This window comes from Mobula birostris, chromosome X (assembly GCF_030028105.1).
Source record: "Mobula birostris isolate sMobBir1 chromosome X, sMobBir1.hap1, whole genome shotgun sequence".
NCBI lineage: Eukaryota > Metazoa > Chordata > Chondrichthyes > Myliobatiformes > Myliobatidae > Mobula > Mobula birostris.
The window spans coordinates 58,785,343-58,799,648 of record NC_092402.1 but is presented as its reverse complement, the minus strand read 5'-3'; the positions used below and the strand labels follow the sequence as shown (position 1 = coordinate 58,799,648).

The 14,306-nt window shown below is 46.0% G+C and overlaps 1 protein-coding gene across 6 annotated transcripts in view; it reads left to right on the top strand.

Annotated features, from left to right (window-relative positions):
* Positions 1 to 14,306, top strand: part of LOC140191922 (diacylglycerol kinase beta-like) — a 159,008-nt gene that overhangs the window by 85,354 nt on the left and 59,348 nt on the right. For all 6 annotated transcript variants that reach the window (XM_072249796.1, XM_072249795.1, XM_072249791.1 and 3 more), the window contains 4 exons: positions 3,177 to 3,253; positions 7,267 to 7,384; positions 8,566 to 8,679; positions 12,403 to 12,452. In XM_072249796.1, coding sequence (XP_072105897.1) covers positions 3,177 to 3,253; positions 7,267 to 7,384; positions 8,566 to 8,679; positions 12,403 to 12,452 — 359 coding nt within the window. The remainder of the gene's footprint in view (positions 1 to 3,176; positions 3,254 to 7,266; positions 7,385 to 8,565; positions 8,680 to 12,402; positions 12,453 to 14,306) is intronic.

The window sequence follows — 14,306 nt, the reverse complement described above, 5'->3', positions numbered from 1 at the left end:
TCAGGATGTTAGATATTCCAATCAAGTCTCCTCTCGCTTTTTAAGATCCAGTCAATGCAAGCCTGTCCTACCCGACCTTTGTTTTCAGGATGAGTCAAGTTTATTGTCATGTGCTCAAAAGTATGATGAGGTACAGTTACAATGAAAGACTTACTTGCAGCAGCATCACAGGCACCTAATGTATCACATTAGTGTATCACATTTAAACTAATATATCACATTAGTTTAAAGATGAGTGTCTGCACTCCATCATCTCCTTGCTCGTGAATGTTGGCACCACCGCTCTCCCACCTCAAAAAAACGTGCTTAAACTGGAAAGGGTGTAGGAAAGATTTACAACGATTTTGCCAGGACTGGAGGGCTGAGTTATAGGAAGAGGTTAGCCAGGCTAAGTCTTTATTCCTCGGAGTGTAAGAGGGACAAGCAAATAGAAATGTTTAAAGTTACGAGAGGCAAAGATAAGGTGGATGGTAGCCGTCTTTTCACCAGGGTAAGGTGGTTCAAAGCTAGGAGGCATAGGCTTAGGGTGAGAAGGGAGAAATTTAAAAGGGGCAACTTTTTCCACTCAGAAAGTAGCGAGAAAATGGAATGAGCTGCCAGAGGAAGTGATTAAGGCAGGTACAATAGTATTACTTAAGAAGCACTTGGAGGGGTGGGGCAGGGCAGCTGGATGGACATCTTGTTTAGCATCGGCTGGGGGAGCTGAAGGGCCCGTATCTATGGTGTTTTGCGCTATGACTCTGTGAATCCCTCCGAAGCTCTGACTCACCTTCAGCAAGGACTTTCACGGCAAGGCTCTGTGGAGTTCCCTTCAGCCCCCCTCCCACCACCCATAACAAGTGCACGCAGTTCCCGCAGTGTTGCAGCTAGTGATATGCCTCACCAAACCTTCAATAAAAGAAACACAGGAGCAGAAGAAATGAAAGCAGCAGGAGGCCTTTTAGCCTCTTTATGCCTTATCCGCCGTTCAATAAGATCATGACTAATCACTTACCTCAACATCATCTTCCTTCAGAAACCTTGTAGCTCTCAATTCCGCCAAGATTCACAAATTTATAGAAATTCGAATGGTACTGCTGCTGCAGAACAACAAAATTTCACCTCATATAAATCAGTGATAACAAGTGTGGTTTTGATTCTGAATCTGATCCAGAAATGTATTGATCACTCTTGTGTATGCTCAGTGACTAGGCCTCCACAGGCCTCTTGGACAGAAATGTCAGTTACTAGAGGGCATACATTTAAGGTGAGAGGGGGAAAGTTTACAGGGCAAGTTGTTTTGCACAGACACTACTGAGTGCGTTGAATGGTCTGCTAAGGGTGGTGGTGGAAGCAGATACAATAGAAACATTTCAGAAGCTGTGAGACAGACACATGTACAGGCAGGGAATGGAGGGATGTAGATCATGTGCAGGCAGAAGTGATGTAGTTTTTAATTTAGCATTATCTTTGGACAGATATGGTGGCCTTTTGCTATGCTGTACTGTTCTATGTTATATAGAGAATTCCAAAGACCCACCACGCTCTGTAGGAAGGAATTTCTCTTCATTGGTTAAGAAGGCATACGGTGCATTGGCCTTCATCAATCATGGGATTGAGTTGAGGAGCCGAGAGGTAATGTTGCAGCTATATAGGACCCTGGTCAGACCCCACTTGGAGTACTGTGCTCATTTCTGGTCGCCTCACTATAGGAAGGATGTGGAAACCATAGAAAGGGTGCAGAGGAGATTTACAAGGTGTTGCCTGGATTGGGGAGCATGCCTTATGAGAATAGGTTGAGTGAACTCGGCCTTTTCTCCTTGGAGCAATGGAGGATGAGAGGTGACCTGATAGAGGTGTATAAGATGATGAGACGCATTGATCATGAGGATAGTCAGAGGCTTTTTCCCAGGGCTGAAATGGCTAGCATGAGAGGGCACAGTCTTAAGGTGCTTGGAAGTAGGTACAGAGGAGATGTCAGGGGTAAGTTTTTTTACGCAGAGAGTGGTGAGTGCGTGGAATAGGCTGCCAGTGACAGTGATGGAGGCAGGTACGATAGGATCTTTTAAGAGACGCCTGGACAGGTATATAGAGCTCAGAAAACTAGAGGGCTATGGGTAACCCTGGGTAATTTCTCAGGTAAGGACATGTTCGGCACAGCTTTGTGGGCCGAAGGGCCTGTATTGTGCTGTAGGTTTTCTGCTTCTATTTCTTTCCTGAACTGTTACCCACTTATTCCAAAACTCTGACCCCTGGGTTTAGACACCCCAGCCAGGGGAAACACACTTTTTCCAACTACCCCGTCAAACCTCATATGAAGCTTGTAGGCTTGAATGAGATCGCCTCTCGTTCTTCTGCAGAAAAGTTCACACAACTCTGTGTATCCAACTGAAATTCCATCCTGCCAAAAAAAAGCTGCTGATGTTGTCAATCTGAAACAAAACCAGAAATATTGGAAACAGTCAGCAAGTCTGCAGAGAAGGATCACCAGTCTAAGCTGCTAGCTGTTCCTCCTTCTACGGATGCTGCCTGACCTGCTGAGTATCTACAATATTCTCTAATTTTGCTTACGTGCTTCTATAGTGGATGTTACATGGTCCACACACCACTCATCTGTAAGCATAGAATTAGTCACTAACACGTCCTGTTGCTTGGAGGGGATTTTTCATCGCCACCACCATGATTGTTCTGCACATGTATACATCTACCATGTGTGTACTACTGTTCACGTCTCCATCTCCTAAGCATCGCAACCAATGGGTCTACCTTAGTTTGAGGACATAGCTTTAAGGTGAGAGGGGAAAAATTTATCTAGGACCTGAGAGGCACCTTTTCTCACAAAGAGGGTGGTGCACATGTTGAGTGAGTTGCCAGAGGAAGTGGTAGAGGTGAATATAATTACCACATTTAAAAGATATTTGGACAGACAGATGGAAGCATTTAGAAGAATATGGGCCGAATGTAGGCAAATGGGACTAGCTCAGGTTGGCGTGGATGAGTTGGGCCAAAGTACATGTTTCTATGCTGTACAACTCAATGGATTTACGACGGTCACACTCTCCCTGCACACGTCTTTGGTTATCCGGGGGAATGGGACTGTGAGGAGTTAGCATCAGCCCAATAGGCTGAATGGCCTCCCATTGTCACATAATAAGTAAGTAACTAGGCTTAATCATTGTTGTCGCTTCTTTTTGCAGATTCCACAAAGAAAGTGAAGGATGTCCTGGGCGAGTTTGATGGGAATGGCCGACTGTCGAAATACAGCACGGAGCAGGTGAGGGTTACTGCCAGGATCGCGATGGACATTGCACAGTGTGTGCACGCGTGCCTCGCTCGGACTCAACAGCACCCCTGTTCCCATGAGGGAAGTTGTACATATGCCGTGCCACCTTGCCAAGGAAAGGTATCTCCGGGTTCAGAGCTGCTGGGCACTGCAGCTCCCGCTGGAGAACTTTAATATCTGATAATCATTGATCTGCTTTGGAATGAGGAACCTGTTCTCTCCTCCATTTTGAGACATTGACTCGTATCACAAAACCTGCCCCCCGGTATAATGTCCTCAAATTTATTGTCACCTGCACAAATCGATGTGTGCTCAGGCATAATGAAAAACCCACTTGCAGCAGCATTGCAGGCACATACCCTCAGATACACAACATTCACAGGAAAAACATAATTAAACGTAAACTATACACAGATTTTCAAGAAAGAGCAGATAAGTCATGCAGACAAGTGCAAGGTGTTGCATTTTGGGAGGACCAACCAGGGTAGATCTTGCACAGAGAACGGTAGGGCAGTCAAGACTGCAGTAGAACAAAGGGATCTGGGAATAGAGGTTCATAATTTATTGAAGATGGCATCACAGTTGGATAGAGTCATAAAGAAAACTTTTGGCACATTGGCCTTCATAAATGAATGTATTGAGTTATGGAGATGGGATGTTATGTTAGAGTAAGATGTTGATGAAGCTTAATTTGGAGTATTGTGTGCAGTTTTGGTCACCTACCTACAGGAAAGATGTCAATAAGATTGAAAGAGTACAGAGAAAACCTACAAGGATGTTGCCAGGTCTGGAGGACCTGAGATACAAGGAAAGATTGAATAGGTTAGGACAATATTCTTCAGAGCGTAGAAGATTGCGAGGAGATTTGATAGAGGTATGCAAAATTATGAGGGGTATACATAGGATAAATGCAAGCGAGCTTTTTCCACTGAGGTTGGATTTGACTACAACCAGCGGTCATGGGTTAAGGGTGAAAGGTGAAAAGTTTAAGAAAAACATGAGGGGAAACTTCTTCACTTAGAGGGTCGTGAAAGTGTGGAACGAGCTTCCAGCACAAATGCAAGTGAGCTCGATTTTAATGTTTAAGAGAAGTTTGAATAGGTCCATGGATAGTAGGGATATGGAGGGCTATGGGCCCAGTGCAGATCAGCGGGAGAAGGCAGTAGGAATGGTCTTGGCATGGTCTAGATGGGCCACAGGGCCTGTTTCTGTGCCTCTTTACATGGCTGTTTGATGTCTGGACTTTACTCAGTTCATTCCGGAGCCAAATGAGATCCAGGTACGCTGCACTAAATTGCAGCCTTCAGCCCTACAAGGGGACTGTTGCTGATGTGTGTGCAGTGGTAGAGGGGTTCAAGGCAAGAGTGTGGTTGACCTCCCTAATCTCCTAACCCCCACCAACTCATTCCAGGGCCTACACGTATGTGTACACACACACACACACACACTCTCTCTCTCACTCTCTCACTGTCTCACTCTCTCTCACACTCTCTCTCTCACTTACCATTCAAGCATTGCTGAGTTCTGATGCCATGGTCACAACACGAACTGTCATGGTCAGTCTTGCGTGAGCTATCTATACCTTTCACTGCAAATGAGAACATGATCCGGCAGGATCAATGATACGTGAAACTTACAATAGCTGAAGTACCTTGGGCCTTCAGGTCTTGGCAGCTGATTGCCAAAGGATGGTGTGAAGGGGGCAGCCTATCATTACTGACCTCTAAACCTCCTGTCTGTGCATGGAGCCCATGGAGGAGGGTCCTCGAGAGAACCTGTGGCCAATCAGCTTGACCCTGTTGCTCCTCCTCCTTCTCCTCTGTCTGCTGCTGGAGACCCTCAGGCAAAGCCTGAGACTCCTGCTGGCAAGGTTGTGCAGAGGACAGTGCGGTCTGAGACTGCCCCCACCCCCAGAGGTGCTAAAGATTGGTGTGTGGCTGTGCTCGTCACTGGGTACCACTGACTTGGTTGGTGAATCCACACAAAGAGCTGACAGGCTATTGAACTGCTTAGGTGGAAAGGTGATTTGCTGTGGGATAGAACATAAAGTGGTAGACTTTTCTGCTGAATCACCCATGTCAGGAAACTCAGCTGGAAGTTTCATGTCGAATATCCTTACCCTTCTAAAGAACCCGTTGTGCTGGTGTGCTTTCTTGGACATGGTATCTGTGGTTGGACCAGGGCAGGTTATCGATAATATTTACACCTAGGAACTTGAAGCTCTCAACCATCTCCACCTCAAGCCCATAAACCTCTGCTTTAAATATACCCAATGACTTGGCCTCTACAGCCGTCTGTGATGATGAATTCGCAGATTCAGCACCCTCTGGCTAAAGAAATTCCTCCTCATCTCTGTTCTACCATCCACCCACGCACTGGGGGCAATCTACAGGGGCTGGTCAACCCACGACCCGCACGTTGTTGGGATATGGGAGGGAGCTGGGGCATCCGGGTGAACATGATTAATGATTGGTAACTGGTTAATTATAGCCACATGGTACCAAGGTGCAGCAAAAAGCTTTCCTTTGCTTGCCATCCAGACAGATCATTCCATACATAAGTACATCAAGATGGCAGAAAAAGGGAGAAAGAAACATTGTAGAATATGGTTTTGCAGTTACAGAGAAAGTGCAGTGCAGGGAGACAATAAGGTGCAGGGGCCACGATGAGCAGATCTAGAGATAAATGTTCACCTTTATCAAATGAGACATCTGTTCAATAGTCTTATAACAGGATAGAAACTGTGGGGGGTACATGCTCCAAGCTTTTGTATCTTATTTTAATTCCTTATTAAAATTCTCATTTTTGTATCATTTTAATTCCACGTCCCATTCCCATTCTGATATGTCTATCCACGGCCTCCTCTACTGTAAAGATGGAGCCACACTCAGGTTGGAGGAACAACAACTTATATTCCATCTAGGTAGCCTCCAACCTGATGGCATGAATATCGACTTCTCAAACTTCCGCTAATGCCTCACCGCCCCCTCGTACCCCATCCCTTATTTATTTATATACACACATTCTTTTTCTCTCTATCCTTTTTCTCCCTCTGTCCCTCTGACTATACCCCTTGCCCATCCTCTGGGTTTTCCCCCCCTCCCCCTTTTCCTTCTCCCTAGGCCTCCTGTCCCATGATCCTCTCATATCCCTTTTGCCAATCATCTGTCCAGCTCTTGGCTCCATCCCTCCCCCTCCTGTCTTCTCCTATCATTTTGGATCTCCCCCCCCCCGCCACTTTCAAATCTCTTACTAGCTGTTCCTTCAGTTAGTCCTGACGAAGGGTCTCAGCCCGAAACATCAACCGTACCTCTTCCTAGAGATGCTGCCTGGCCTGCTGCGTTCACCAGCAACTTTGATGTGTGTTGCTTGAACTTCCAGCATCTACAGAATTCCTCGTGTTTTTGTATCTTCTGCCTGATGGGAGAGAGGAGAAGAGAGAATGTCCCGGGTGGTGGGGCCCTTAATAGTGATGGCTGCTTTCCCAAGGCAACTGGAAGTGCGGACAGAGTGAAGGGATGGGGGACTGGTATGCGTGATACACTGGGTCATGTTCACCACGCAATTCCTCGCGGTCTTGTGCAGAGCAGCCTCAGGATTAAGATTTAATGGAATCTAACAACTATATTGAAATTATCTGAAGCCACCTCGCAAAGAGTTGACACAATCTGGCTGTCTCCGGGAAACCAGTCGTGCAGACTCCACCCAGACAGCAGAGGTCAGGATCGAACCAAGGTCGCTGGCTCGGTGAGGTAGCGGCTCTACTCGCTGTGCCACTGTGGCATCCAGCTGCCCCTCAATCAAACAATGCAGATGCTTCAGCAAAAATGAAAGGCAAAGTAAAAAAAAAGTTGCAGGGTATCAAATGAGGGTAGGTTGACACTCTTTTAAACGAGTCTGACTGGAAAGCCTTTCCTGCTTGCCTCTTTGTATGGCTTGCTGATGGGGGAGATGCTGTGGCAGTGTGCTGCATTGCCGTCTATAGCTCTCATTTGATTTTGCAGAACATAGACTTCGAAGGCTTTCGAACGCTCATGAAGATCTACCTGGATGTGGAAGACATTCCCAGTCAGTTTTGTCAGCACCTCTTCTGGTCCTTTCAGACGAGGCCAAGTGAGAAAGGTGAGTAGTGATGGCCCAAATCCTAATCAGTCCCCAGCACCTTTACAACAGGACTGCAATTGGGCCCCATGCTCACAGCCACATAAAAAGATCACGTTTCTATTCGGAAGACCAAATTCAGTGCTTGACTGCTCTGCCTTTGGGCTTTATTATCACACATCTTTTGTGGCTGATGTTTGTCTCACATGCTCTACCATTGCAGAGTGATGTTGACTGTCCAGTCAGATACCAGCCCAAATTCATACTCTACTCAAACTCCCTCACTCACTTTCTCACTCACCTGCTTTTACCCTCACTCTCCACCCACTCTTAAGCACTCTCACACGCTCTCAATCTCGCACTCTCTCTCACACTCACTCCCTCTCACTCGCTCTCTGACTCTCGCTCTTACTGTCTCCCACTCTCTCTCTCACACTCACCCTTACTCTCACTTTGCTGTCACTCTCTTTCACACACCCTCTCTGTCTCTCACTTCACTCTCTCTATCACTCTCCCTCACTCTCTTGCCCCCTCACAGAAACATAGAAAGGTTACAACGCAGAAGGCTACTCAACCCATTAGGTTCCATTGGTCATATTTCTCTGCTTCTTTCCCACAGCCTTGCAGATGATCCCCTCAAGCACTTTTCCAGTTCCCCTTTGAAGCCTTGATTGGGACTTTACATCTTCTGAAGATCCCATAAGTGCTCCCTTCATCAACCTTGCCTGTAAACTCATCAAAAATTTCAATCAGCGCAATCAAACACAATTTGCCTTGAAAATATTCTGTCCTGACACTTTATTAACTCGAATGCCCATAATCCTTGGCTGCTAATTACAGTTCCCGCACTATCGAGGTCACATTGACTGCTCCACAGTTACCAACATGTCCTTCTCTGCTTTGCCTTAAGCTCCCCATTTCCCAGCTTCCTGGCACCTCCCCTGTATGGAAGGAGGATCGGAATATCGGCACAAGTTCTTCTACAAACTTCACCCCCTACTTCCTCACCCCCTCCTACTCAAACTAGGTGGTTAATTCACTTCAGGCTTTGCCAGCCTTTGAAACACAGTGTGACCAATGTTCTCCATGTCCATTCTCTGTCCTGTTGTGGTTTTACACCATTCTGTTGGAACTAGAACTCTCACTCTCGCACTCCTTGAATGTGATCTGTTGACGATCATTTTATTCTTCTCTTTCTATAGACAGTCACAGCTCCAAACCAGATGATGTAGCAGGGCAAGAGGTGGTCTGTGTAAAGGACGTTGTCTGTTATTTATCCTTTCTGGAGGGGGGACAGCCCGAAGACAAACTCAAATGTGAGTGTTATGATGAAACAGAATTCTTTGGGATTTTCTAAAGATATGAGCTCCGTGGCGGAGCACACATCAAAATTGAGTGGGATGGTTAATTAATGTATTATTGTCACATGTACTGAAGTACTTGGGTGGTGGGGTGGAGGTACGTCTCTACCAAAGGAGGTGTAAGGTGCTCCTTCCCTCCGCTAACTTGCAGGCCACCCTTGGGAAAGGTGTAACTCTCCGTTCAGGATCACTTGAAGCCAAGAGAGCAGGCCAGATGAGCAATTGGTGCCTATCACAAGTCCTAGTTCTGTGACCACTGATGCCAGGCAGACAATTTCCGAAGAGTATTGATAATGGCTGAGAGTCACCAGTCTAGTAATGACACTGCCCAGAAGAAGGGAATGGCAAACCACTTCTGTAGAAAAATTTGCCAAGAACAATCATGGTCACAAGATCATGATCGCCCATGTCGTGCGACTTGGCACATAATGATGATGGGTGAGGTACTGTGAAAAACTTAGTTTTGCATGTCATCCATACAGATCAATGCATTGAGGTAGCACAAAGCAACACAATAATAGAATGCAGAATAAAGTGTTACAGTTATTGAGAAAGTATAGTGCAGGTAGACAATACAGTGCAAGGTCATAATGAAGTAGATTGTATGGTCAATTCAACTTATCAAAATAGGGAACTATTCAATAGTCTAATACAGTGGGATAGAAGCTGTCCTTGAGCCTGGCCATATGTAGTTTCAGGCTTTTGTATCTTCTGCTTGACAGAAAGGTGGAGAAGAGAGAATGCCTGTGGTGGGTGGGACCTTCGATTATGCTGGCTGTTTTACAGAAGCAGCGAGAAGTCTCGACATGGTCCACGGAGGGAAAGCTGGTTTCCATGACAAGACCTGCAGACACTGACAGAGCAGTTGCAGTTCCGAGTCATGAAGTCATTAGGTCGTGATTTCATGACTGTGGTGGTAAATCACAGGGTTCAACAGGCTGGGTACATGGAACAAGTTTCTGCTGGTGTCTAGGACCAGGGCCACGGTCTCTGAATAAGGTGTCAGCCATGTAAGACTGAGATGAGGATGAATTTCTTCACTCAGAAGGTGGTTAATCTCTGGAATTCTCCACCCAGGGGGAAGGTGGGGGCTCATTCCCTCAGTTTGTTCAAAGCTGATTAGAAGGTGTTTAGATATTAAGAGGATCAGGGGATAGTGCAAGAAAACGGTGCCAAGGTAGAAGATCAGCCATGATCTTAACAAACAGAAGAACAGACTCGAAGGGCCAAATGGCCTTTTCCTGCTCCCAGTCCTTATGCTCTTCCATCCTTCATTGCTCATTAGAGAACTTAAATAACTTGGGAATGCTGAAGAAATAATTTACTAGAGTGAAAGTGAACATGAAGGCAACACGAGCGACTGCAGTCGCTGGAGTCTGAAGGAAAGAAAACAGGACAATGGAGCAACTCAGTGGGTCAGTTAGCATCTGTGGAGGCAAAGCCACGATACAGGGTCTTAATCAGAAACATCGACTATCCCTCTACCTTCACAGATGCTGCCTGACCCATTGAATTCTTCCAGCTCATCTTCTTAAGGCGAAGGGGAACCATTGTGGAAGCGTAACTGGCTTACTAATGTTCTCCAAGCACACTCATTACCTGCTTTGGGCCTACACAAGACTCTAGGTCCTCTTCAATGTGTTTGTCTCTTACCTGCTCCCTAAAGTGCCCTCAACCAACCCACCAAGATGGTTTAGGAAGCAACCCCACTACCACATTTCAACATCAAGTCCTGGTCTTTTCAGCTATGTGCACTTAAAAACTGACATTAAATTACCCATCTGTGTGTGGGTGGCCAATAGCTTCTCATGCCTAATTTTCCTTTGTTAGGAAAGCAAAGCCAAATGTGAAAGGTCATTGGCAGGTTTGATAAGTGTTGGAGACCTTAGTATAACTAATGGCTGTTGCTGATTCATTGGCAGGGTGCTGATTGTGGGGAGGATTGGTCAGAAACAGAAAGCTTTCCCTGTACAAACATTTGTAGTCTGCCTCCACGCTCTTTAAATCTCACACCTTCACAGATGGAGGACAGTTGCCGAGAAGGAAAGAAATACTTGGCAAAATGGGTGAAACAGAGATACTCGTACTCTCTTTAGAAATGAGGTTACCGGAGTTCCATTCATACTCAGGGAAAACAGTGGGATCAGCAAAGGTGAGGCATGCTGTCTGCGATGCCACTAGTGGGAAAAGTAAAGTCTTTGGTGTCTGGATGCATTGATGCTTCAACCAAGACTGAAACTGAGCTCTAGGTTTAGAAGTACAGCCCAGTATGTAACATGGGAGCACTTCAAGATGTGAGTCACTATTGGTTCAGAAGTATAACAGGGAGAAATGGATGGTGTTACATGTTGGGAAGAAACAAATGTATAACCCAAGTAGCCAGAATGAATGATGTCTTTGACACAGAGAGACACAGCATGGGACCATGGAGCCATCACTTTGAATATTGAACAACACACACAAAATGCTGGAGGAATTCAGCAGGTCAGGCAACACCTATGAGACCTGATGAAGGGTCTCTGCCCAAAACGATGACTGTTCATTTCCCTTCATAGATGCTGCCTGTCCTGCTGAGTTCCTCCCGCTCCTTTGGGTGTTGCTCAAGATTTCTAGCGTCTGCAGAATCTCTTGTGACTTTGAATATTGAACCTCTCAGTCAGCAGGAATCTTTCCTTTCGAGGTGTAGTTTCAGTTCTGTTGTTTACCACTTCATGCCTCACCTTAGTGGTCAACCGTTCATGTGTGAGCATCCCTGAACAAGAAGGCACAGCAGCACCTCCACTTCCTAAGAAGATTGAGGCAAGCAAGGCTCCCACCCCCTCCCTGCCCCATCTTCACTGCGTTTTACAGGAGCATCATTGAAAGTGTCCTGACAAGTTGCATCTGGTATGGGAGCAGTCAAACATTGGACCAGAAATCCCTGCATAGGACTATGCAGACAGCTGAGAAGATCACAGGGGTCTCCCTACCATCCATTTGGGGACATTTATCAGCAGCACTGCATACGCAGGGCCCTTAGTATTATCAAGGATCCCACCCATCTATCCAGCATCCTCTTCGACTTTCTACCATCAGGCAGAAGACTCCGATGCACAAAGACAAGAACGGTCAGGATGAGAAACAGTTTCTTCCCGCAGGCCACTGGGCTCCTGAAATCCCTGCTGCATTGTACTTGAGGTGTCACTGGTTAATCTGTTCCATACCTTACAAAATTTAATTTATGCACTTTAGTTTGTTAGTTATGTGTGATTCATCTGTAGACTTTATCCTCATCTCCATAAGTTATCGTGTGTTATGTGTACTACTGTGCTTTACACTCTGATTCAAAGAGATGTTATCTCGTTTCTACAAACATTATATGGTTATATACATCATATACACGTATGTAGTTAAATGACAATAAACTTGACTTGAAACTTGTCAAGGGGTTCTGGCATCTTCTCCTGGCCAGCACACAGGAGCACTTCTGATCCACTGTATGTCCTGATCACTGAGCACCCAGTTGCATTTAATTGGCTCAGCCCTGACTGAAAGCTCTATTTAATTTGTGGTTAGAAACTACACCTGTGAGTTAATGATTTAACTGAGGCAGGTATTCTTAAAGTGCTGTTGCCCTTTCTGAATAAAAAGCTGAGGGTTTATCTAATATTCATGTCGTTTGTTTTTTTCTCCTAACAGTCACATTTAAGTTGTATGACACTGATGCCAATGGACTTCTGGACAGCTCTGTAAGTTTTGCTGTTTGTTCCTGGTATTCCAATGCACTTCGTGCTCAATGTTTGTTCTATCTGGGATATACGTTATGCACACCTTATTTGGGAATCACATCTCTTAGTAACTAGAAGGATTATGCGCAACATAAACACACCATGTCATGAGTGTTGCTGGGCAACATGGAAAACTATTTGTGTCTGAGTCGTCCTCCTCCCGCTCGTCAACATCATCTCCCCACCACTGCTCAGCTACCTTCCATTGAGAAATCATAGTAACCAAGCCACAGTCCAGGGCCATCTCTGTGCCCACAATGCACAGCACCATATTCAGAATGGACACCCGAGAGAGATTGCAGATGCTGGAAATTTTAAGCAACACGCACAAGATGCCGGAGAAACTCGGCAGAAAGGCAGCGTCTACAGAGGGAAATGAGCAGTCGACATTTTGGGCCAAGAGTGGAAATGAAGAGGGCAGAAGCTAGGATAAAATAGTTGGGGGGAGGGGAAGGGGCAGGATCTGGCAGGTGATGGGTGGATCCAGGTGAGAAGTGGAAGATAGGTGTGAGGGAGAGGGGGAGAAGTGAGAATGATGTGAGAAGCTGGGAGCTGATAGGTGGCAGAGGCAAATGGCTCGAGAGGAAGAAATCTGATAGGAGAAGATAATGGACCATGGAATAAAGGGAAAACGGGGGGAAGGGGGACCAGAGGGGAAAAAAGTGAAGGTGATGCACAAGTCATGAGGGTAAGGGAGGGTTTTTGGGGGCTGGGGGGGGATGAAGGAAAACAAAGGGTGAGGGGTTAGGGGACAGAGAGGAGTGTTTACTGGAAGTCAGGGAAATCAGTGTTAATGCCACCAGGTTGGAGACTAACAAAACAGAATAGCCCTGATGAAGGGTCTTGGCTTGAAACTTCAACTGTTCATTCCTTTCCGCAGATGCAACCTGACCTGCTGCATTCCTTCAGCATTTTGTATGTTTTCCTCTGGTTTTCCAGCATCTACAGAATCTCTTGTGTTGTTTTCTCTAATCTGCATCTAGCATCGACTTGTAGAGGAGGCCATGGACAGCCTTGTCAGTGTGGGAATGGGCCGCCAGAAGCTGTGAATTCAGAACTCAGAATCTGCGCTTTGAGAAAGGCATCCCCTTGCTGGGTATCTGGGTCACTAGCACATGGGATCTGCTGACAGCAATTGTAGTCAGCAAGGGTGAAGAAAGGCTCATTTGAGACAGCAATCCTGGGGTACCACTGAAGTGGAAGTGCAGTATTTATTGCCCCTGAGAAGACTGTTGAACTCTGCTCTCCAAGACGCATCATGAAGGTTCATCCTGGCACGTGACATCCATTTATCAGGATTGAGATGACCTGTCAGGCTGGAGTAAACGTTCCAACTCTCCCACTCTCCTGCTTCACTTATTTGAAGAGGCAAAAATTTTACCTCAATAATTATTTTCAGTTAGAACAGAGAACAGTACAGCACAGAAACAGGCCCTTTGGCCCACGATGTGGTGTCGAACTAATTAAGTGAATGACACCCACTCCCGTTCGTCTTCACAATATCCATATCCTTCCATTCTTTGCACATTCACGTGCCTATGTAAGAGCCTCTTAAACACCTCTATTGTACCTGCCTCCACCACCACCCCTGGCAGCACATTACAGTCACCCACCACTTTCTGTGTAAAAAATAAACTTGCCCTGCACGTCTCCTTTAAACTTTGTATTTCTCACAATAACGCAGACCCTCCTGTATTAGGCATTTTAACCCTGGGGAAATGAAAGTGGCTGTGTACCCAATCTGTGCCTCTCATAATCTTATAAATTTCTATCAGGTCTCCCCTCAGCCTCCACCATGCCAGAGAAAACAACCCA